At 38.4% G+C, this 25,302-nt stretch overlaps 1 protein-coding gene across 11 annotated transcripts in view; it reads right to left on the bottom strand.

Annotated features, from left to right (window-relative positions):
* The window catches only part of TRIP12 (thyroid hormone receptor interactor 12), a 140,546-nt gene that overhangs the window by 16,494 nt on the left and 98,750 nt on the right, over positions 1-25,302 (bottom strand). For 3 of the 11 annotated variants that reach the window (XM_040639437.1, XM_040639457.1, XM_040639465.1), the window contains 19 exons: positions 22,845-22,962; positions 22,565-22,724; positions 20,559-20,712; positions 18,997-19,225; positions 18,569-18,687; positions 16,038-16,245; positions 13,221-13,321; positions 12,815-12,989; positions 11,679-11,820; positions 10,422-10,613; positions 8,987-9,138; positions 7,341-7,513; positions 6,871-6,944; positions 6,585-6,784; positions 5,659-5,786; positions 4,217-4,368; positions 3,466-3,608; positions 2,215-2,371; positions 334-432 (listed from right to left, as the gene is read on the bottom strand). In XM_040639437.1, the coding sequence (XP_040495371.1) occupies positions 334-432; positions 2,215-2,371; positions 3,466-3,608; positions 4,217-4,368; positions 5,659-5,786; positions 6,585-6,784; positions 6,871-6,944; positions 7,341-7,513; positions 8,987-9,138; positions 10,422-10,613; positions 11,679-11,820; positions 12,815-12,989; positions 13,221-13,321; positions 16,038-16,245; positions 18,569-18,687; positions 18,997-19,225; positions 20,559-20,712; positions 22,565-22,724; positions 22,845-22,962 (2,876 nt within the window). The remainder of the gene's footprint in view (positions 1-333; positions 433-2,214; positions 2,372-3,465; positions 3,609-4,216; positions 4,369-5,658; positions 5,787-6,584; positions 6,785-6,870; positions 6,945-7,340; positions 7,514-8,986; positions 9,139-10,421; positions 10,614-11,678; positions 11,821-12,814; positions 12,990-13,220; positions 13,322-16,037; positions 16,246-18,568; positions 18,688-18,996; positions 19,226-20,558; positions 20,713-22,564; positions 22,725-22,844; positions 22,963-25,302) is intronic. The other 8 variants (XM_040639450.1, XM_040639460.1, XM_040639478.1 and 5 more) reach the window with 5 other exon arrangements.

Below are 25,302 nucleotides of genomic sequence, written 5' to 3'. Positions count from 1 at the left end.
TAAGTGTGCATTTATGATACAGGTTATAGCTGTGATTCTTTTTAAAGCAGTTCAAACATTCTGAAAGGGATGCTTAAAACATCCTTTCACTTTATCAACCTAACAATAACACAAACGTGTGGTCTTATGCAAGAAAAAAATCCTGTCTTTTATTACACAACTTAATCTTGGAAACCGGAGAGCTTCGACCTCCCAAGATCACCCAAAAAGAGCAAATCTCTGTTTTATCTATCTCTAGACAAATTTCACTTGTCTTTTAGAATTTCAGAGGACCAACGAAGTCTTGTTGAAGGCATAAATGAAGTCGAAAAGCATCCCCATGCATAGGCTCACCTCATTTTCATACTGGATTTCTAACATGGCGCGGGAGCTGCCCAGATCCTGCATCACGGACTCCGCCTGCTTCAGCAGCTCCTCTCTATTCACAGTGCGCTGAAAAACGAAGTACACACGTTACACTTTAATAAACAGGTGGCCCTTCTCGGAGTGCAAAAAAAAAAATCAACTGTTAAAAAACTATTTTTTTAAAATTTACTCATTTGAGAGAGAGCACAAGAGCAAGTGTGCATGTGGACGCTCGAGTGGGGGAAGGAGAGGGAGAGGAAGAATGTCAAAGCAGACTCCATGCCCAGCACGGAGCCTGATGTGGGGCTTGATCCCACGACGCTAGCCAAAACCAAGAGTCGGACGCTGAGCCAGCTGAGCCAGCCAGGCGCCCCAAGACTACTTCTATAAAAAGCACACCTCAGAAAAGGTTAAGATAAGAAGTAGCTCCACTGCTACAAACACGGAGTGAAGTGTAAGTATTATCTCGAGCCCACGGCAGGTTCAGAAAATTCAAGGTGGAGAAGGAAGGCTCTCTGCAACCTTGCCAGACACCAATGCAAGTCAGGGCTGCAGGGGCGTGGCATCCCCCTGGACATATTTACAATTACATAATGGAGAGATTGGTCTGGAGGTGGCAGGTGAGACAGGAGAGCTGAAGCCTCCTGGCCCGGACCTGCAGAGAGATCCTACAAGCACAACCACAAACATCTACTGATGAGATTAACGGGGAGGAGACAGGTCCTGCTAGATTTCTAAATTCTACCACCACCACCGCTGGCGCAATCCTAATGATACTAATAAAGATAGAAATAGCAAGGCTTTGCAGAACAAACAAAAAAGATAAGGTTTTTCTGCTTTGCTTCTCATTCCTTCTAGCCCCTCTCTTAATGTCATTACTAATGGCTCTCATGTGTCTTGGAGTTACAGGCTTTGGAAAGACAGACTTGAGTAAGAATCCTCAGCACTAAAGAGACATCAGAAGTAAAAGGCAGTGCAGTGTCCGAAACGGAGGATGGGGTCCCCGCTGGAATGGCTTCGAGTGGAGCAGTCAGAGCTCCGAATGTGGAGCCAAGGTGAGAAGCCCAGGAAGATGAGGTCTGCAACACAGGGGCTGACTGGGCTCAAGCTGGGAATCCCATCAAGAATCCTGTTTCAGAGGCGCCTGGGTGGCTCAGTCGTTAAGCATCTGCCTTCGGCTCAGGGCGTGATCCCAGAGACCTGGGATCAAGCCCCACATCAGGTTCCTCCACTGGGAGCCTGCTTCTTCCTCTCCCACTCCCCCTGCCTGTGTTCCNGGGATTGGGCTAGGCCGGTGATGGGTATTAAGGAGGGCACATATTGCACAGAGCACTGGGTGTTACAGGCAAACAATGAATCATGGAACACAACATCAAAAACTAAGGATGTACTGTATGGTGACTAACATAATAAAAAATTTTTTAAAAAATCTTGTTTTGGTCATCTCTGATCAGAGTGATGTGCGAAGGAAAGAAAATGGATCCGGTTAACTCTACTGCAGAAAGGACCAATTATAAAAGGGAGGCTACAGTGTGAGTTCCTAATTTAAAAAGAAAAACCTTGGTGAGAGAAGACAGGACTCTTTCTTGGCACAAGAGTTATGGCAACTAAGAAAAAAAGAATTGTAGAAATTATTTCAGCAACGGGAAAAAAGGACTCGTAACTGTGAAGAAGAATCACAGAGAGCCTGGTTCCAAGAGCTTGACAGGAAGCCATGTCTGCTCCAGAGGAGACAAGCAGAGAGACAGCTGTGACTGAGCTATGGCTCCGCCACCAGGCACTGCTCCCAAGTACCGCATCGCTAGTGTTCCCACTATTGTCAAAAGCTCCGTGCAATTTACCTTTACATATTTTGGGGGAGAAACTTACTTTTTTTCTATCCAATCTAGGCGCAACTCTGCTATCTTGAGAATCAGACTGGTTGATTTCTGGATTGGTATCAAGTAATCTTTGCATTGCTCGGTCCCGATCAAATGCAGTTACATAAAAAAGCATTTGCCGGGTATCAAAAGGGAAGAAAAACGGGCTGTAAAAAGATGCGACATAAATTACCTGAATTAGAATCAGAAACCATACAAATCCGTACTTAGAAACAACTTTTGATATGATACAGAATAAGAACTATAAGTAGAATCAATAATAATGGTCTAGGCAAACTGATTTTGAAGAATTTTCCTAATTCTTGTATGAAATTTCTAAGTGATCAAGTAATAATGCATTAAGTAGCTTTTCACTGTGAAATAGGCAATTCAACTATTAAAAATCCTACACTTTAAATCAGGTCTATTCAAGATTATCTTTAATCTACCCAAAGACCTTCAGCAAGTCTAACCTGACTAGCAAACCCTAATTTTAAAATATGATCACTGCTTCATGACAGTGCCAAGCCATCCCCGTTCCACATATACACAAGTAATAAATAATGGCTTTATTAGCTCATCATTTTCTTTCCAGCTCTGGCATTTCTAAGTCACTCAAACCTGCCCAACGGCCATGCTGATTTCCAAAGAAGGAACCCCACAGTAACATAGGTCGTACTGCCTCTTGATCTAGGATTCTGGAAGTTCTTGACACAGAGCTGCTAAAAACACTTCCTGTGGTGATGCCAATATTCAACACCTGATCTGTTCAATACAGGTAGCCACATAAGGATGTGGCTAATGTGACTAAAAACTTGTTTCTAATTTACTTAATTTTCATTGATCTAAATATAAACAGACATATGTGGCTACTGACTCCTGTATTGATCAGCACGGTTCTATGGTCTCTGAGAATAAGACTGGACCCAAAAAGGCTCAGAAAATCAATCAACTAAACCTTTGGAGTCCAGCTTTATGAAGACAGAGGATTTTAATCTCTTTAAATATCCTTGCATACTTTCCTATTTCATATAAATATACAGACACATACGGTCACAAGCAGATCCTGTATTAGCCCCAGCTAGAGGCGTCTCCTCTGGGTAGACAGCTACACTATTAAGAAAGCCGTGACCAAATATGATGACGTTACGTAAACACGTTCGAATAGGTTCAGTGAAGCCTGTGTTTTTCTAACAAAATATATTAAGACCAACACGACAACACACCCCCAACGCCACCGTTTCAGAGATGATCGTCTTACCAGGTTTTCCCTAGTTCGGTAAGCCATGTCGGGATGTTTCCTGTCATGATTACTAAAGGGTCTTGCAGCTGCCTATTTGCTTTTGCTGTCAACTTACTGTTAATAAATTCACTAGTTGGAATAATCTCCTTGCACATTGCATTCTGTAAAATGTTAAAAAAAAAAAAAAAAAGGTCTACATAGAGTAAAACATTAGGATTATATTCACTCTTTATCTCCAACTATGTATGCAGAGTGCCTAGATTTCACCTGGTTCCCAACATACAAGAGACAGCTTCTCACGACTGTCTCAACAGAAATGACTTTCTACAATGCACAGCTCGAATACCACAACCCCCTCAGGCCACGAGTACTGACCCAATCACTGACGTGGCAGCTAATGTTTTGTGCGAGGCCAATTCCGTCATTCTTCCCTGTATTACATAAATGCCAAAAGAAGCATTCAACTTTTGCTTGACTTTTTACTTAATATATATTTCAACTTAGACAAATGAACTTTTGCATAAATGTACTAAAAGAATTTTAACTATAAATTCACATTTGTTCTTCGTGTTGTAGCCTAACTTAATAAAGTTACAGCTAGGAAGCTGGTGAGTATGTTGTATTTCGCTGAGCTGTGATCCCTACATTTAACCGAATCGTTATGTCTGTTTCTAGTACAAAAATTCATCAGCCACTAGACAGAAACTATGGGTAACATGCCAGGCACAATACACGATGGGAAACTCCATAAGCAGGCCACGTTACTCACATCATACAAGTAATACCAGTATCGACTGATGGCATGTAAAACTCTTAAAAGAAGAATCACATCTAATGACGGGTCTTCAAAAGTTATATTTTCAGGTGGCGTGGATATGAGGTAAACTTCTAAAGGATTTGATACCGATGGGCACACTCCATCTAGAGGGCAGAAGATCAAAGATAAGGTTTAATCGAAGTTAGAAAGGCTATGCCAGTGCAGCCGGCGTCATCTTATCACCCCGAAAATAGTAACCACAGGTTGTGAACATCTAATGTTTGGTATTCTACTGGAGTATTGATAGCTTTAGCATTTTTCCCTTTCATCTTAGACATAAATCGTACAGGCTTATGAAAATTTTGCTTTCCTCCCATAGCCAAATAAACTGGAAAGGAGAAAAACTGACTCATTTCCCATTTCTTGTTTTCAACAGAAGCAACAGCTAACAATAAAACGGCCAGAGAATAATAAAGACAAAATATTTCAATTTAAGTTCACAATTTTATGTAAATTTTCTGGATTTTTAATTTTTTATCCAGCTTAAAATGGCCATGTAAAATAGACAAATATTCCCAACTGTAAATCTGATAAGAGATTTGGTTATTTAATCCAAGGCCTAGGATAGGACAGACTGATAGTTTCCAAAGGGATCTATGATTTTTCTCAGATTTCACTTAGTAGTAGCTTGGGCAGGGGGTCAGGGGTTGAAACTACTGCCGTTTACTTTTACCCAGTAAAAGAATTAAAAATCACAACACTATCACTACCATAAAAGAAAGGGTAATTTTTAACACCAAAAACACAGACACAAAAATCTTAAAATAAAAACCTTTTATAATAGAACTTAGTTTTATGGAAAACAAAACAAAACAAAACACTGTTATAATGTCCTTATTTCTGTGGACCAGAAAAAATTCCAGCAACTGACACCACTTAGTTTGGAACTCCCAGGTAGGGATGGTCTCCATGGAATGACTCTGAGCCCTCACATGGACAGGGGAGGAGGTGGGTGGGTGAGCACACATAGACTGGAAGGGAATACTACAAAAGAAAAGAGATCACCTGGCAGGTGCTAGTCCATTCTGTAGTCATTATATTACCCGGCAAAACTTTTCATTCCTTCTGTAATTGTTAGATTATAATAAATGACAAAAAGGAAGGGCCTGCCTGACTACGATCAGTCTCTTCTTTAGTAAATGTGTTCTACTAATGAAATTTGTTTTAGCCTTCATGAAAACAAATTTTTCATGGAAAGAGTATGAGTTTTCCCCAGTTTTCTTCCCAAATTTAATTTTGCAGGTACTTAAATTTTCATTTGTGGTAATTTCATTTTTTTCTAAATTATATTCAAGGGTTTCACTGCTAGATATAAATCACTCCTTCAAAAGTTCCACGACAAGAAGACTACTGCCCCACGGCAATGTGTTTTCCCCTCCCGTACATCAACTTACCATGCCATAACTCATCGTGCTTTTTTGCATTTCTAGGGGATGTTTTTGTTGGAGCTGTTTGGGCTCTTCCTCTTTTACCACCAACACAATCTTTATTACTTTCTTCATCCTCTCTCACGGGTTTGTACCTAAATTGATTGGAGAGTATATAAACTAAATGTAGATTTTAAAAATAAAAACTATTCTACAGGGGCCAAAGTGTGACCCACAGACACCAGAGTTACCAGAACTCTGAGATCTATCCTGTTTCTCCCTACTTATGGGTTTGGAGAATTACCAATGGCGCTGTTTCTGAGAAGAGACCACAAAGAGTCCACTGTTCCAGGAGGGGCCACCTGAGGAACTCCAGTGGTGGTTCAGAGAAGAATGGCTCTCTTTATTGTATTTATTTATTTATTTAAAGTGGAGCCCAACACGGGGCTTGAACTCACAACCCTGAGACCAAGACCTGAGCGGAGATCAAGAGTTGGCTGCTGAACTGACTGAGCCACCCAGCGGCCCCAAAGACTGGCTCTCTTTAAATTTAAGTAGCAGACATTCACACACAATGCAGAAAGCTACATCCAAATGCCTCTAAGGGCTCAGAGATGCCAAGCTTCTTATTACCTAAAGGAATATCATCTTACAGAGATGTTTTTTTCTTGTTTAAAGACCTGAAATGAATCTAAAAAGCTGACGTAAACTATGACTATCGCCCATGAGTACATGTTTCTAGGAGACGTCATGAAGGCAAATACACACGTACACATGTGTGCACATGCATGCTTTCACAAACACCGAGATAAAAGATTTGAAGTGGCTTTTAATAAAATGTAGGATTTGGGTCCCCTCTCTTTATGTAAGCCAGCTATTAATAAGAATTACAAAACACACGGAAGATATATTGAAGTTGATGACAAAGCCAACAAAGTCAGTTTCAGACTTGCCATATTGTATGAGTCTTTGTCCAAATGCCAGCTCTCCCCAGAGGGTTGCTCTCGTCGTCTGTGGACTCCCGCTCGTCCTCGGCCTGGATACTGAACTGCCGGACTGCCTGATACACGGTCATGTTATACGGCAGCAAATGCTCGCCGATGTAGAACTGTAGCCTGTGCCTTACGTTGCCGGAATTTAAGAACTGAGCGGCCTGAATAAAGAACAGGAAACCCATTTAAGCTCCAGGCCCTGAACCGTGTGCACAACAACATGGTGAGAATAGCACCAGACACTTACCAGAGACTCGTCGATTTCCTCGTCGGAGCCATCATCATCACTGTCTTCATCATCTTCTCTTACTCTTCCATACCCTGAGGACCCAAGAAGGCTATTAAACTCCTAGCAATTGTCCGTGGCAAAGAAAAGCCCACGCGTACTGGTTAAACTAACATACTCTTAGAAAACCATGTATATTACACTGTGACCTATGAAGCAGAAAGAGCTAAGAAAACTGTCACCTACAAAGCGCCATTTCTACTACATTACGTTCCAACAAGATAAATGAACTAACTCATCGCTGAAGTAAGCCATCAACCCCTTGGAAGTTTATCACATTTCCACAGGCTATGTAGAAAATGAACGATGGGAACACAAGTTCCCAATGCTACGTTTTAGCAGAAGCAGCAACAGGCAAATTGTTTCCACATTCCCTAATATTCCCAGCCTAATGTATGTATAAACACAAAACATACATGTAGGGAAAGTACCTCTAACTACAAGGTATCTCTCGATAGCTTGTACCAAAGCCAGGGGATCAATCTTGACCGGCCCGCCTTTCCACTGCTTCACATTTGCACAGTCTGGATGTCTCTGTAACTGGCATTTTAACTGATGTGTGTTGAAAAATTTTAAAGCCTGTGATCCTCTGTTGAGAGAAAAGCTCAAGATAATTTGTGAAAAAAAGTTATTCTATTATTTTCAAAATCAACATAATTCAAAAAAACAAGACAAGACAAACTTCATTTTCTTAAGGCACAAAATAAGCACTTACTTACCAGTTATGTAAATAGTCAAGCCAGCAATTCAAATTATTTAGTAAAAGTTACTATAAAGTAAGAAATAAAAGAGGGTATGCATGCATGCATAGGAAAACATTAAATCATCATTCTATCTCTGACATACCAGGAACCCATGTGAGCAGGAATCCTCACCACTGAGATACAACTATTTCTCTAGAATAAAAATTCCTCAACCACTTGAGCATGCTCACTTCTGCAGTATTTTGCCACTGCATAGCTGAGTTCTATGGCTTTAAAAACAAAGGGAAAAGCCCTCTTTTTTGCTTTCAAACATTTCTGCTACAAAATTACTTTAAAAACTAACCTTTAAATTTTACTTTGCTACATTCTTTTGAATGAAGCAGTTTGATAGCTACGCCAGTCTAAACCTGGTAATGATATTTAATTGCTCATTTCTGGAAAGGGCTGACAACAGTGAGACACAAACAGGCTTAAAATGCAGTTATCTGTAAGATTCCATAAGGCATGCAAATAGGAGTATGGGAAAGAATATTTCATTAGATGGGATATACACATACGTAAACATACATATTTTATACAAATCTTGGTAAAAATGAAAAACTTCATGCTTTTCTCAGGCATAGATAAAAATGCCCCTATATTTCATAAAATGTTTCAGGACAGGATAATGATCAAAACTGATGCCACATTCTATATTAATTTTCAAAGCCAGAAAAAAACCTAGCCCACACGGATCCGTCTGTTCAATACGCATATTGTTTTAATTCAATAAAAATTTTAAATGTGTTCAAAACACATCAGATTGTGTATTTTAAACCTAACTAATATCTTATTTTGTAGGCTTCTAGTCATAATATTTCAGAAACCCTGTAACACCCCATAAAATACAATGAACTTTTATAGTGAATTCTTTATGCACCATTTCATGAGTCCAGTAAAAATACTATATTATGGAAAAAACACAAGTTTTAATGAAACAAGAAAACTTCAAAATATACACCTATTGTTAAAACCCATCAAAGGTATAATCACTTCCATCACATAGGAAATCGCATTATTACACAGAATGCAAATATTTTATTATCCATGTCTATAAAATTCACGGAGAGAAGCAATATATATTAAAGTTATCAATTTAAGGAACACTAAGCCTATTACAGCTTGCCAACACAGTCACTGAGTTATGTACTTCCAAAACATCATGTTTAAAACACGTGGGGTGATTTTAAAGATATAAAGTATTTTTCTTAAAGTCATTACAGCCAAATGGTCTTTGGGCAGAAGATGACGTTACCAGACCTCTTGCCACTCTACTTCAACCAAATGAAGCACAGAGTCCCATGGCAAGGGCACAGCCAGGCACTGATCCTTACCTGCCTCCTGTCCCATTTCCACTGGGGAAGTCATGTACTTTGACTGGAAACTGTTCCATCTGGCTGAGGCAGTTGTTCATCTTGTGAACTAATGCCAACAAAGGTGCATTACCCACTGGTTCTACTCTTCCAATGGGCTCTTCTCCAGGAAGCTAAAGTTATAAATAAACCAACAGGTTAAGCAAGGCCTCTTGAAAATGGAACACTCTTCAACAAGAAAATTTAAAAGGCAGTTTTACAAAAGAGAAGCAGTCATCTCTTCTCTTTTATCTCTTTTGATAGATTTGGCTGCAATGATTATTTCCATATAAATTATTTCAAACAGAAACTCTTTTTTGTACAGGCCCACAATCCCTTATTCATAATTCCTAGGTCCAAAAGGCTTGAAAACCCAACTTTTTGGTGGTGAGATCTGACTCAAGCAGACATGAGGCTAGCTGCAGTCTTTATTTACCTATACCAAGTAGGACTATCCATATGCTTTCCTGCAAAAATACTTGATGTATATGGACTGCTATTTAGAATCCACTGGGAATATCATGTAATATATATGGACGGTATTGTAGAACTCTTGAAACCCGCTCAGCCCCAAGGAGTTTCGGGTAAGAGATTACAGACCTATACATAATCTTAAACGTGGTATAAAACTACATCCAGTGTTGCAACACATCTAAGGCATCTCGAACAGATATCAACTCCGCTTCACATAGCCCAAGGTAAAGCAATACAGGAAGTGCTCAAATGCCTACGAACACTGAAAGGAAGGCATTGTGAAGTAGTTTCACCAACACACAGGACAATTACCCTTAGTCTTACTACACAGATGATCCAGAGGATGCCTTCTCTCTAGAAGCTTCGTAACAAGCAGAATGATGTTAAGTCATTAGTGTCCAAGGGTAGTTACATTCGTGCTCTTACCCACTGAGGCTGAGGAAGGGGAGCCTCTCTGGGCCTTCTGATCTTGTAATCCAGGTTATAAGTGGTGACTGAGTATTCTCACACAGAATTGTTAATACTGCATTTTATATGCAAAATGGAAACGTATATGCTCACTCTCTTATGTCTACAGCTATTTTACCGTATTTCCCTATATGTATATATTGTTTACAACATGTTTAAAAACAATATTGAGAATAAAATACACTCACAAGTGAGAGACTACAATTAATGGCTGGTCTTACAGAAAAAACGAAGACTCGAGATACACTGGCCATAGAAACTGTGGCACATGAGCTATTAAATCACCCTTCTGTTGCTTTGCTAGTATATCTGATATAAAAGACCAAGGAATCCAAATCCAACTGTGTGTCAGAAGCTAGAAACTCGACCTCAATATCTTGACCAGCACCTAATGGAAATTACTGAGATGAAAATACACATATCAGTGACCAGTGATTCCTATAAGAAGATAGAGAAGCATTAGGAGATAACTTACTGGTGAAGAAAAGAATACATGAAGGAATCTCTTTAATCTGATCTCTCTGCTCACAGCATCCTTTTCACTTTTAGATGTCAAATAAAGCAACAGCTGCTTCACAAATCCACTATGTTGGATTTCAAACGATGAAACATCAGACTCTGAGACTATGCTACGGATTTCTACAAGGCACTCAGCTCCACCATCCACCTGAAAGAGTTGGGAACAGTATTTCTATATCGATTTAAACAGTCCTCACTAAATGCACAGTTCACATTTCCCCAAGAGGAACTGAATACACTCTAAACAGCTTTAAAAAAGAAGGTGGGGGGGGCAGTGATGCATTCTTGATAGAACCTTGGAAACTATGATTTTACACGCATAGTCACAAATGTTAGTATTTCATGGAAGAAAACCAGCATCCATACAACTAACACAAAAACCAAAGTCTAAAATAAAATAAAAATAAATAAATAAAAGAGACAAAGAATTAAGAATACAATCTGAAAGGTTAAGAGCTAGAATACCAGAATGAGAAAATAAAACAAAAATATAAAGTGTGGCTTCAAATTAATACGTTTAAAACCCGGATGAAATGGACAATTTCTTGGAAAACGTATAGTACACGAATTGCTCCAAGTGCATTAAAAATGTAAAAAGGCTAAGAACCAGATGAAACATAAAAGGCTTATTCAATCTCCCTCTCCAAGTACTATCAGATCCAGGTGGTGAGGGGTTAAGGAGGGTCCCATCAACTTTAATACCCATGGTTGAGATGTACTTGGGGACATTTCTCAAGTCTTTTCTTTGTCAAGAAATATGGGATGTGACAGATCGCCTGGATGGCTCACTCAGTTGAATGTCCTACTCTAAATTTGGGCTCACATCATGATCTCAGGGTCGTGAGATCACGCCCTGCAACAGGCTCCACACTCAGACTGGAGTCTGCTTGAGATTCTCTCTCCCTTTGGCTTTGCTCCGCCCCCTGCTCACATGCATGCGCTCTCTAAATAAACTCTTAAGAAGAAATATGCGATGAGAAGAGAAGTTGGTCAAAGATGAGATTCCCAGTATAGTTTATGACAAAGTAATAAAGCACCAAAGTCAAGGGACAAGTTACAGAAATGTCAGTGCTAAAGGTACATGTCTGGCGAAAAAAATCGATCTAGGACAAGAAAATTCATGGAAAGTCATAGTCATCAAGGGAAGGACAGAAGACAGAAGAGAAGCTGGAAGAGATGACAAAGAACCAATTCGGTGCAGCCCACGCGGTACCTGGAGGTTGAGTTGTTCAGTCGCAGCACAAAGTCTCTGAAGGACATTCAGGGCAGGGTTGCTTCCATCCATGTTCTCAGAACTGAAATAACGCTCTACAAATTTATGCGCCTGTTCCTTAATCCAACCTTTAATTTTTTCTCTGCAATAAGGAAAAACAAGATATTAAATTTACTCTCCATGTATGGAAAGGATTTCAATTGTAACTCCACATCAAAGGCAAACAGCTGCTACATTTAAAACCCTTTTTCACCTAGGCTTCTAGATTAATAAATTCAGATGAACCAAATTAAGCTGAAGTAAAGAACTATAGACCAGAAACATGCACCTGTTAGATGCGTGATTAACTGAGACCTATTAAAATCACAAATTTTAATGGATTTAGATACACGATTGCTTAATTATTTTTTATTAAACGAAACTGGGAAAAACAACCAACCAACCAACCAAACCAAATCAATCCACCACCACCAAAAAAAGGGGGGGGAAAAAAAGAGCGTATTTCTTTACCCAGTGGCATTTGATTTTTAAAAATTTCTTATTTGCAGAGAAAGTAATCCTTGTTGGTGTGTTACATCCGGAGTCAAAAAACTAAATAAAACAACTCAGAAAGGTTTTAAAGAAAGAATTTTTTTAAAGCCACAGACTGAAAAAATAAAAAAATAAAGCCACAGACCAGTATGTGAAAAAGTTTAGCTGATACAGCTTTAGAACAAAGAAGCCTCTACTACAGGATCCTTAAATTCCACTGTAAAGGGCAGAGAAAGGAAGGGTATCATAAAAGTGGGTGAGTGTCTGTGTGTGCAGACTGAAAATAGGTCCTCTCTCCCTTGTCTAGAACAAAACTAAGGAACAGGTTCCACGGGGAACATAATTTATTTGGTTTATGAACATATGTTGACCTCCGACCAGAAATGTCACAAACAGATTTTAAGATGTAAGACGTAATTTAGGACAAAGCCAGGCAGAGTTCAAGAACTGAGAATCTACTCCATTCTTGAGCAATGCCACTTCTGCGCATAAATTAAAAGGTCTGTATCCATGTTTCATCTCAACACAGTAAACGTGCTGACTGCAATCACGTAGAGCTTTGCTAATCTGAGAACGAAAGTAATAGAGAATTCCCCCCACTTCACCTATTATTGGATATGGTGTCCTTTGAGGCGGCCCTGGCAAGACCGCTAACTCCCGCAGTTCGTGCTGGTTCAATGTTGTTGCTGTTGGACTGTGCGCTTAACCTTCCCCACGTTTTTGGGTTCAAGCTTGCCAGGAAAGAAGACTTAGGTGACTGAGTAGTGGTAGGGCTTTTAGCTATGAAAAGAAACGGGAATGATAGTTAAGTCATCTTAGTTTAACTGATGAAAACCCACTGAATTTTAACATTCCTGTTTACATTACCAGATGAATTTGCTGAAACAACTAAGAACACTGAGTGTTCAGGAAACCGAGGTGTGCTTTAGGCTGAAGCTACCGACAGCATTCACAAGCGCACTCGCTGCCCCGTCCCCCCCTCTGCACCCACTGCCTCACCACAGCAGTTACCTTGATTGTCTACTTTGTCATCATCTCTTGGAGGTGAGTACTTTGGCCTTCTTGGCCCTCGTTTTGGCAGCCGTTTTCTCTTTAGAACATCACTTAGTCGACTATCACATGGGAAAACATGGATAAGTTTAGCAATTACCACGATTTATTACAATCGCTCATTGACAAGCAAGCTAGAACGGCAGAAACAAGGAGGTGCAAAATATTGCCATAAATATGCCTCTTCATTTTGTGATTATTTAATGCAGACTCTGCCCTAGTCATGTTCTAGAGGTCTAGAGACACAGAAGGTGATTAATCCAGAAAACAGCTTATTGGACTACACTGAACTACTAAAAGTGACACCAAATAGAATATCTGATTAATCCTGTGTTAAAACTTCTTATAAAATGTTGTACATATAAAGCGCATAGAACAAATTTATGATGCAAAGAAGCAGTATTAAGAAGAAACTAGAAGAAGAATGTTAAATCTGATTGCCATATTTCTTTCCTAACGTAAATGACAAAACGTAAAATATACAGGACACTGAGTGTTACCAAGATACTTTCCCGATACTACCCAAAGTGCTTTCACAGTATGTACTTACTATAACATCCTAAATGAATGCATTTATAAATAGTTTAGTGATTTTTTTTTAAACTCAAAATTACCTATAAACAAATATGAAGTCATAGTATGAAAAACCTATTTTGAATTAAGAATACCTGAAATAGAACATACACAGACTTTGTGTCTTATTTTCAATATTCTTAACAACAGCAGAAATAGTCTGAAATATCAACAGATTCTGAGAATAACAAAACTACCTAAGATGGAGAAGATGGAAAAAACGTTCGGGCTCCTGGGTGGCGCAGTCAGTTGAGCATCTGACTCTTGGCTTCGGCTTAGGTTGTGATATTGAGCCCTGCACTGGGCTCCACACTCAACATGGAGTCGGCTTGAGTTTCTCTCTCCCTCTCCCCCTCGCTCCCCCATGCTAGCATGCTCTCTAAAATAAATACATAAAAAATCTTTAAAAAGGGGGGGGGGTTCTGGTTCAGTTGGTCTGCAACTCAAATAAAATTAGAAAAACCAAAAAATAACAACAAAAAACTTTTGAAGGTCTTCCAACATCTGGTATGTCTATTAAAAATACTTACTAATATGTTTAAATATGCTTTGAAATCAAGAGAAGTGAACTTTTATCTTTAAAGATTTATTTACTTTAGAGAGAATACAAGTGGGGGGAGGGGCAGAGAGAGAATATTCAAGCAGATTCTGTGCTGAGCATGAAGCCCGACATGGGGTTTGATCTCATAACCCAGAGCTCATAACCTGAGCCAAAATCAAGAGTCAGACGCTTGAACAAACGAGTCACACAGGCGCCCATGGACAAATGAACTATGATCAAACGATTCCCCCTTTATAAACTGATATGAACTTTTCTTTATTTGAAACCATATTAGAAGGGAATGGAACCACTTAAAACTCTGGAAATTTCTTTCCTCATCTTTTAAATTTTTCAACTGTTAGAAACTATATAATCAAGTCTAATTCCTTTACTCGGAAATACCGCACTTGTCTGAGCTGCATGACATTTCACCGAGCACCTGATGTCTCGGGCACCACGCCTGTGCTAGATAGTGAAACGCCGCAGCAACTAAGTTACTACAGCAGCCAGGGGGAAGGAGGAGGGCTGGAGAGGGAGGAAAGAGAGGCAGGCAAGGCTGTCAGGGAAAACTGGCCAACAAATCCAACTTGAGAAGAGGTGAAGGGTCCCCAGTATATTCTCCAGGTTCAATCCCATGGACTGGGCTCATGACATAGGTACCACCCAAACTAAGCAGCTTGCTAAAATAACAGCCACTGTGTCAGAAGTCCCAGTCTGTAGCCCAAGGCCCAGAATTGCCAAAATTCATATTTAAGTTAAAAATGGACAACTGCCACCAGGTGGCAGCAAAAGGAGCTGGGATCCTGAGATAGACAGCTTCTTAGGACAATGCCACCTTGCAGTTTACAGGATTAAATGTTTGGACCTCACTTATTAAGTACAGTATGTTTTACCAAAATCTATGTTATAGCTTAGAAGGAGTAGAAACGAGTATTAGCTAAGTACACTTTGAATTTCAGAACTGAATCTGTTGATCATACACCAGTCATGCAGCAATACTGAGTTTCTAATGTCAAAGAAACAAAAACACGTTTAGAGTGTAATTTGTTTCAACACAACAAAATGAAAACTAATATGAGGGTTTGGTAATGTTCTCAGAAGCACAGTACAACAAAGGGATTAAAACAGATATGGAGGTAGAAGTAGACATATTTAAGAACTCCCACTCTCTTTTATTAAGAGCAAAGTTTCCATCTCCCAATTAAAAATTAATGGAAATCAGGTCTTTTCCTGTACATTCCAAAAATGTCATTATCTGGATTTCTTGAAGTTGGTATGTATGCAACAATGCAGTAAATAATCACAAAACTACTCAATTAGAAATGAGGGTTCAAATCCTACATCTGTAAAAATAAGTGTGCGACACTGTGCTCATCGTTAACTCTCAATTAGTTCACTCAGAAAGTTCACTGAGCCTCAGTTCCCTAATATGACACTAGAAATACCCAGTAGCTCCTGTGGTTCCTAAACACGGCTCAATACAGTGGCTTTCCAATAAATGTTTGGTCTCTTCCCATTCCCATTAAACATGGAACAAAACAGAGATGGGAAAAAACAAAGTGTCCTCTCTAATATTTTACCATTTTATTCCCTGTGTGAATCTCAGGTACCAGAACACAGGTAAAGGCAAAAAGCATAAAAATCAGCACAAAACTCTGACTTACCCTTGAGGGCTCAGATCTAAAGAATCATCTCTGCTGTGCTGCAAGCTGGGGGACCCCAAGTCAGCCGCAGCGTTAGTGGCGGCCGTGGCTGTTCCACTGCTGACGGACGTCGTGGACCCCAAGGATCCCGACCCATTCGTACATGCCTTTGGTGGACTTGTCAACAAAGACTCTGATTCTGCTAAGTGTTTTACTTGATGCATTACACCTATATAGTAACAGATTTAAGAGTCAGTTTTAACCAAGACCACCTCCCCATGATTACAGAATCTCTAAATGCTAACACTGATTTACAGAGAATGAATAAAAAGTATCTGGCAAATGGGCGGGGGGGTGGGGGAGGGATAGATAGAGCATGATGACTTAGGTGCCAGGGTTTTCCACTTGACTCCATTCTGTAAAGTAGCAGGCAAATTAAACATTAAAGAAAGATATTTACATTGAAAGTCTTCAAATATTCAAAACCTGGTAACAGGAAATTTAACAGGGTCACCCATAAAGTTCTACTGGAAATTCAAAATACCATTATAAAAACAATGAACTACAAAAATGCGGTAGTGCACCTGTGGCTTGAGAGCCAGGAGATAAAGGCCCACTACGGTTATTAGCTAACTTCAAATGCTACAGTGAGACAAGATCACAGTAACACTACTGCCAAAAGAGAACACCAGCAATCCAAGGATGGTGATTTTTCACATCCCTGGGGGTGTATAAGGAGAGCTAAATAGTAACTTACGAGGCAGGGGTTCATATCTGGGCTAGAATCACAGGAGAATGTACATGGTGGGGGATGGGAGGGAGTTGCCAAGAATTATCAATTGTATGCCGAGGTGTGTGTCCGAATGTATGAATTCGTGTTCACACATTCACATTTTTTCTGGGAAACAGTCCAGAGCTTTCCATCAGAATTTTTAAAACAAACTAACAAACAGAAAAACACAAAAACACAAAAAACACAAGATATCTGAATGAACTCAAATCTGATTCAGTCACATTCCACAAATATTATTTGCAGCAATCACAAGTCAGACTGTGTGCCAGGTACTAAGAATAAGACCCTGGATGAGAAAAATGGACTCAGGGCAGTTACTGGGGAAGGAAAAAAACAAAACTATTAAGAAATTACAAATAAATTGTAAACTGCTCCTCAGAGAGAAAGTAAGTGCTTGCTTATGGGGCACACAGCAATCAGGACCTAACAGATTCCAGAAGGAAGGCAAGGTCCTCAGGAATAAATGACATTTAAGTGGAACCTGAAACAGTATACCTAGCCAGATGCAAAGCAGCAGAACTAATCAAGACTGCTCCATAAACTTCATACTGTACATACTATATAAGTTTTGGGGTGTGGAAAATTCAATCTGATAGCATAGTGATACTATAAATGTAAAAAGAAAAAAAAAATCACTTTGAGCAAAAGACATATTCTGGTATGCTCCCAAATCAGAAGGGTGAAATATATCAGAAAGGTAGAACAACTAAAGGCAAACAACTAAAACAGAACAACAAAACCAAAACACAGAATGCAAATTATAGAATAATCCAAGGCTAAAAAGAACACATAACAAATGTTTGTGTGATAACAGAAACATCTATTCATAAATGTAGCCCGTTTGTTAACCACAGTTTTAGAGTGTGCCTTCTAATTCATATAAATATGTAGCATTGGGATTTTTTAAAAAATTCTTTGTTATTTAAACAGAACTAGTAAGAAATAGTGAAAAACTCTTCCCATTTGATTTAATACCCTTACACTAGCATGACTATAATAGCACTCTCAAGATGTGAAGAGATACAGATCCAGCATTAGGTGATGAAAGAAGGGAAAATAGATCATATGCAGAAAGAACTAGGACTGTTTAGATAAGATGGAAGATGAAGCTAAGGATTACTTGAGGGTAAAATACCATTATTTCCTGTGTCCTCACACAAGACCAATGTATCCTTAAAGACCAAAAGAGCCATAAAGAGATTTGTTGATGAGAAAGAACTCCTTTAATATCTTGGCATATTTGAAAAGGATAAAACACCCAAATGAGCAATATGGTTTCATCTTTGTGATCTTCAAAAAGAGAATGGAAAAGTACTGTATCTCCTAGGATGATTTCCATGTTCCAATTCCTCAAATTAGGGGACTAGACCCAATGGAGTAAATAATAATCCCTTTTATAAGTGTTCTGATCTACTAGGGATTCACTGGTAAAGAAAGTGAACTCCTGACTTTTTCAAGACATCTTTATGGGCAGGGGTACATTATCTATGTGAAAAGTCAATGACTGCTTCTGGCCCATAAACACTCGCATCACTGAAATGTAACTTAAGTGTTTATCACCTAACCATTAATCTCACACAACCTGTATTAATAAATTTCATGAAAGACACAATCTATATGTACATGAGCTGTAAACTTGAAAATGTCTTATATAAAAGATAAAAGTTTAATTTTTGTTCTAAATTAAAGTTATATGGCTACTGAAATACTATTTAGACCAAAAGATTAACCATTAATTAATTATCGTGAATGACATTACCTTCTCTTCTGAAGTAAACACTAAAAATATCGGGTAACTTCTGCATTAAGATTTCTGCCATCTGAAGTGCTCCAACTACTATCTTCAGGTCCTGGCTTGACAGCATGGAAGCAATGTGACTAAAAAAAGAAAGCATTCATATATAAAACATCTGTCTGCATTTGAGAATTATTTTTGGCCATACTACTTTAAACTTGAGAGCAAAATGTTTTAATGGTGAAAACAACCGAAATTTTTCTTAAGTGCTTAACTTTTGCATTTGTCTTTCTCAAAGGTGTGTATGAATACGAAGAGACAACAAAGGTCTCGAGACAGTACAAATCAACTGGTTTATGCATTTTTTTCCTACAATATTACTTTAAAGATTGCTGAAATTACTTGCAGAGACTTGAATTTCTAAAACGTTTTCACTGTTTTCATGAACACACCTTGAAACAGCATGATTTTTCAGGACATCCTTCAGAAGTTCAGCATCCGCAAAATAAATTATCCTAAGAATTGCTCTAAGGCACTTATGTCTGACCGCAGGTCCTGCTGAGGAACTATACACTTCATAAAGAACACCAAATAATGTCTTAATAAAAGACTTAGCCAGTTCCGGATCCTCTTTCATAAGCTGTGCTCGAGCATCATCCTTCTTTAACTCTGAATATCCACCTGTTAATTAAAAAAAAAAAAGTACAATCCTAAAGTTACAGACTTCAGAAACACAAGGAAGTAAACAACAAAGCATTCGAGCTGCTGCAATTATTTGAAATGTTATGAAAACATCTGGTTATATGACAAATTAACTTATCTAATACAATCAACTGGGGTCTACAGAGATACCAAAGGCAGCATTAAGACAAAACTGAGCTGGCTAGAAAGAACAAGGTATCGGCATGCTGTACCTCTTACTTTCATAATACATGTTCAACAAAACACCGAGGACATTTCAGTATTAGCCAGCTACACCACTGGTAAGAAATACACAGAGTTCAAGAAATGGACAGTGGGTACATAACTAGAAGCTATAGAAAAACAAGGTGATCTGTCACTTTTCTTGGAGGGAGTAAGGTACAGGGGAAAGGAAACTGATGAGGAAGTAAGCTCTAGACCAGGGGTTAGTAAAGTACGGTCCAAAGGCTCTATCTGGCCCAGCTCCTATTTTTGTAAATAAAGCCTTATTGGAACATAACCATATACATTTGTTTATATATTTTGTACGGCTGTTCTGGAGCTACAATAGTGGGGTGGAGTACAGGCACTATACAATCCATAAAGCTTAAGATATTTACTATCTGGCCCTTCTCAGAAAAAGTGTGCTGACCCTGCACTCTTACCTAGAGCTGCAAAACCAATAGACTGTATCCCCAAGGACAGAGACACGTCAGAAACCTGAACCAAAAAAATCTATTCTTCATTAGTGAAGAAGAGAATTTTGATAGGAATGTATCACATAAAAGGTTGCAAAGAACTAATAAGCTGAGAGGTATGGGTGGATCTAAAGATGTAAGAGGAGGGGCGCCTGGGTGGCTCAGTCGTTAAGTGTCTGCCTTCGGCTCAGGGCGTGATCCCGGCCGGCGTTCTGGGATCGAGCCCCGCATCAGGCTCCTCTGCTGAGATCTTGCTTCTTCCTCTCCCACTCCCCCTGCTTGTGTTCCCTCTCGCTGGCTGTCTCTCTCTCTCTCAAATACATCAATAAAATCTTTAAAAAAATAAAAAAATAAAGGTGTAAGAGGGATAACAGATCAGATAAAAAACTGCATGGGCCAATTCCGGCTGGAGTCCGGGATGCTGCAAATCGCACAGCAGAAAAATAATGCGCAAGCTACCATTTCAGCAATACTGGCTCATTCATCAATTAAAACATGATAGAAACAACAACAACAAATTACTCCTATGCAACGCTCTTAAGCTTAATAAAGACACTCAATGAAAACAATTAAACTCTTTATCACAACTATTATTCACATGACAATACAGTACTATTAACTCAAGAAGTACTTACTAGTGTTAGTATTGGCTAAGGGGTTAGGTTTTCTCTGAATGGCACGTGCTGTTCCCGTGTCCTCATTGATTTGCTGCATAGAATTAAAATCAATAGTATAAACTCGTCCCAGAGTGGACAAGCTTATCTCATCCTCACCGACCTGATGGGCTGCCTGAGAGCAAAGAGAGAGAAACCTTGAATATAAACATGGAGAAATTTATTAACTTAAGACACAGTGGGACCCTCCATAAATGCTAACTTACATATTTATTTCATCAGGTTTCAGATGGTGAAGTAACAGAGTATGGAAAATTTAATAGTGTGGACATGACCAACTCATTCATTCAATAGATCATTTTTTTATCAATAAATCATTTTTAATTAAACACAATTATACACCACAGGCCCTATAAGGTCCCCAAGACATAAACACAGATAAATTCCTGATGAAAGATCCAGTCATGGAGAATCACTGACATGAAGAAGATATCGTTTGTATTAAGAAGGCTTTTAAGACATTGCTGATAGAAAAAAAAAAATCGTTATCCACAAAACTTTAGTATCTAATTCTTAGGTTAAAATAGTATTTACATCATGGATTTTTGGCAGCCCACAAAATCTGCTTTAAACAAAATGATCCTACAAAATTATCCTTAGGTAAAAAGACTTTCCATTTAAATGATGCTTTAAGATTGAAAGGGACACACCCAGACCTAAGAGAGTAACCCCTAGGGTGTGCACGCATGCACAGTACATAAGTAAAATGACACACTCTGATTAACACTGTTTGCTTGAGATAAGACAGCCAAAAGATGTGAGAGAATATTCCTTCTTGCAACAGTCCAATCTATGGAACTCCTAGGTGAAACGAAAGACAGGACTCCTTAAGTGTAAGAGAGTAAGCTAACAGGGAAAATGCAATTAATAAGACAATGCTAAAAAGAAGGCAGCTTAATGTTAGAGACCATGGCCTGCTTACACACTAAGGTGAACACCACACATTAGACCCATCACACCTCACTTCCTCCTAAAAGATGGCTCAGAACTTGGATACTTTCATAAGAACTCCTGATTTTATAATATAAGTCAATGGTTTCAAAGTTGTTTTTCAAAAATTCGATTTTTAAAAACTAACTGGTAGAAGACATCTTTAAAGAAGAATGTCTCTTCAAGTGTAATGCTCTAAAAAAAATTCAAATATCACAGATTGAAATTAGAAAATATAGTTAAGACTTAAACCTATCTCCTATATTGAAAATACTAGTAAATGATGTATGGTATCCCAAATGATGCAGTGACCCACACTTCCTAATACAAAGGAATTTTCCTGATCTGAAAAATTTCTGAAATATTTCAATGCATACTTAATATGGAAGTTAACAAAAATAAAATCACACATAAAACCTTCACAGAAAAACACTAAATATTTTGGTGTACCTCTTTCCTTTTTATTAATCCTCTTTCTCTTATTTTGCTGAGTGCCCCAAAGAGTCACATAATTCTGAATATTGTGTTCATTTTTCATATCCCACTTTATGTCATTAAAATTTATCCCATTAACATCTGGATTACATGTGAGGCTAGTTGGTACCAAAACTTACTTAACCATTTCACCTAGACTTTGATACTAAAATTGTTTCCATGTTTTTGTTCTTAAAAGTGGGCTGAGAAACAGCTATTTCTATATGAATCTTCGCATCTTCTGGGTAGGAGATAGAAGGGACTTTGAAAACCTATAGCCTAACTCCTCCAATGTTTCCTTTCAGAAGTGAGGAAACTATGGAACAAAGAACTTAAATTACTTGCTCCAAGTCAATCAGGTAGTTAGCAGCAGAAGCAGGACTAGAACATCATGTTTTCTGACCTGAACAGAAATGAGGACCTTGTTCTCAGGAGACAAAATGAGAGAATCTTGAGTTAATTCAAAATTGAGCACATTGAAGTACACACATCCACCTCCCCACTCCATCCCTACACCCACTCTCCACCAAAATAGACATATTTAAACGGTACGATGAAACTACTACCTCAATGATCCGGCTGTCAATCCTGTTATAGGGATGCCAAAGGCCTCGGTCGTCACGCCACTGCCATATCGCACCATCTGTGTTCTGCGCATTTCCCTTCTTCAGCATGGTATCAACTGCAAAAATGCCTTCTTTTGGTAAACATGGCATAAGTTCGCTGAAAACAAAGGTGCAAGTATTTCATTAAGTAGCTTCCTGAACTATCAGCAAATGACAGATCTCTAATGTAAAATACCCGCATATAAGCCACAGTTGTTATTATTAGCCCAATCTTTACCAGATCAGAGATGTCAGTTCATACAGTTCTTGAGGACTTCGTGGAACAAGATCAATCTGTTCTTGACAACTTCCGTTTGAGGCACCGCACAGGAGAAAGTGAAGTGTTTCTGCAATGTCTGTAAAACCAGCAACAGAAACCAAAACCCCATGAAACTAGTTATATTACCTAATTTAAAAGGCGATCATTCCCATGGGAGAAAAGCAATCAGAAGTATTTTCTTACAGTCAATTATACATGAATAAAAAGCAAAAAAAAATTATTTTCTTATAAAGCAATATACTATAGAAATTAAAAAGCAAAATGAGCTATAATGAAAACCTAAAAAGAAATTTATGAAAATTTTTAACAATTTCTTTCTAAAGGCTTCAGTCTGAGTCCTAGCTGGACATTTAAACACCAATCCACCCCAGAGAATTTGGGAATTTTTTTATTTTGTTTTTGGTTTTATTTGCATTTGAACAACACAGTGTTTTGTACAAAAAGTGTGTGCAACATACATTTTAATCTCTGATTAAAATATACTTGTCTTTCAGCTACATGCAAAAGAATGAAACTTGACCACTATCTCACACCATACACAAAAATAAACTCCAAATGGATGAAAGACCTCGATGTGAGACAGGAATCCATCAAAATTCTAGAGGAGAACATAGGCAGCAACCTCTACGACATCGGCCAAAGCAACCTTTTTCATGACACATCCCCAAAGGCAAGAGAAACAAAAGATAAAATGAATTTATGGGACCCCACTTTTTTCCTTGAATGTGGTAGTGATGCCTGTAGCTGTAGCAGTCATCTTATAACCTTGAGGCTATGAGCCCTTGATGCTATTCAGCTGTGGGCAGTCATCCTTATGAATTTGATTTCAAAAAGATAAACTATCATTTGTTTCAGGTTTTATTAGCTAAAAGCATTCCTAATTAACATATGATAGTCATTGACTACTCTCAGTGAGATAGAGGAGGACAGAGATTTCCACGAGGAAAGGGTTTCTCAACCTCAGCATTATTGACATTTAGTATTGGGTAAGTTTTTATTGTGGAGGTTGTCCTCTGCATTGTAGGGTTTTAGCAACATCCCTTGCCTCCTGTATTCCTTAGATGACAACAGTAACCTTACATACCTTTCATAGTTCAACTGATGAATTATCAGGTTTTGTTTGCTTGGAAATGTCTTTATTTGTCCTTCATTTCTGAGAGGCAGTTTTCTTTCAGCACTTTGAATGTATCATCCCACTCTTTTCTGGCCTGCAAGGTTTCTGCTGAGAAATCTGCTCATTGACTCATAGGGGTTCCTTTATATGTGAGGAATTATTTTTCTCTTGCTGCTTTTAAAATTCTTTGTCTTTGATTTAGATAATTTGGTTATAATGCATCTTGGAAAGGATTATTTTGGATTAAAATTTTGGGTGTGGTTTACCTATTCGCTTTATGAACTTAGAAATCCAGATCTCTTCCCAGATTTAGAAATTTCTTAACCCTAAGGGGGGGTAATCAGAAGGGGGAATGAAACATGAAAGACTATGGACTATGAGAAACAAACTGAGGGCTACAGAGGGGAGGGGGGTGGGGGAATGGGATAGACCGGTGATGGGTAGTAAGGAGGGCACATATTGCATGGTGCACTGGGTGTTATATACAACTAATGAATCATCGAGCCTTACATCGAAAACCGGGGATGTACTGTATGGTGACTAACATAATATAATAAAAAATCATTATTAAAAAAATATATATATATATACTTGTCTTTAATTTACATATACTGAAAATGGGTGGTCAACACAATAAAACATAGAAATTACAAGCATCTGAATATTACCATACTGTGGTCAGGAAGTAATTACCTTAAAGACAAGCATGCCAACTTAATACAAAGATCATTAAAATATCCTCTACCTTAAGTTTCCAATCCCAGAAGGTATCAGTTTATAGAGGAATTTGCATGAAAACCAGCCTGATGCAAGAACACTTTGACATAAGGAAGCTCCCATTATCCACAGGTTTAGTCACTCAAACAACTAAAGTACAGATGGGGCTGGGTCTTTGTTGTGGCTCTGTTTCTACAAATACTAGATATTTGCAAAATATAAACATTTCGTTGAAATGTTTTGACGATAATCATTTAAATTCTGTTATCGAGGAACATATTCACTATTGATTTGGGCAAAAGTGTGGATAGTTATATCGCTGCCCCTCATAAATTTCACTGACAGTGATTAAAAATATTTTAAATTTCTTGAAAAAGTATAATTTTGCCAACTTTTTAAAGAAATGTGAATACAGAGGGCAATGTTACATTATAAGGATTCTTTAAAATTTTTTTTTTAAAGAGATCAGAGGATGACAACAAGTTTCCTTTGTGTTAGTGCTGAACAAAGAAAATTTTAAGTCTAGTAGCTTCCAAGTGATAAAGGTATGGCAAACTTCACGGAGTAAGCAAAAGGTGAAAATAA

This window comes from Ursus maritimus, unplaced genomic scaffold (genome assembly GCF_017311325.1).
Source record: "Ursus maritimus isolate PB19 unplaced genomic scaffold, ASM1731132v1 scaffold_1, whole genome shotgun sequence".
In the NCBI taxonomy this organism is placed as follows: domain Eukaryota; kingdom Metazoa; phylum Chordata; class Mammalia; order Carnivora; family Ursidae; genus Ursus; species Ursus maritimus.
The sequence above is the reverse complement of the archived record's forward strand: the minus strand, read 5'-3'. Positions and strand labels throughout refer to the sequence as shown.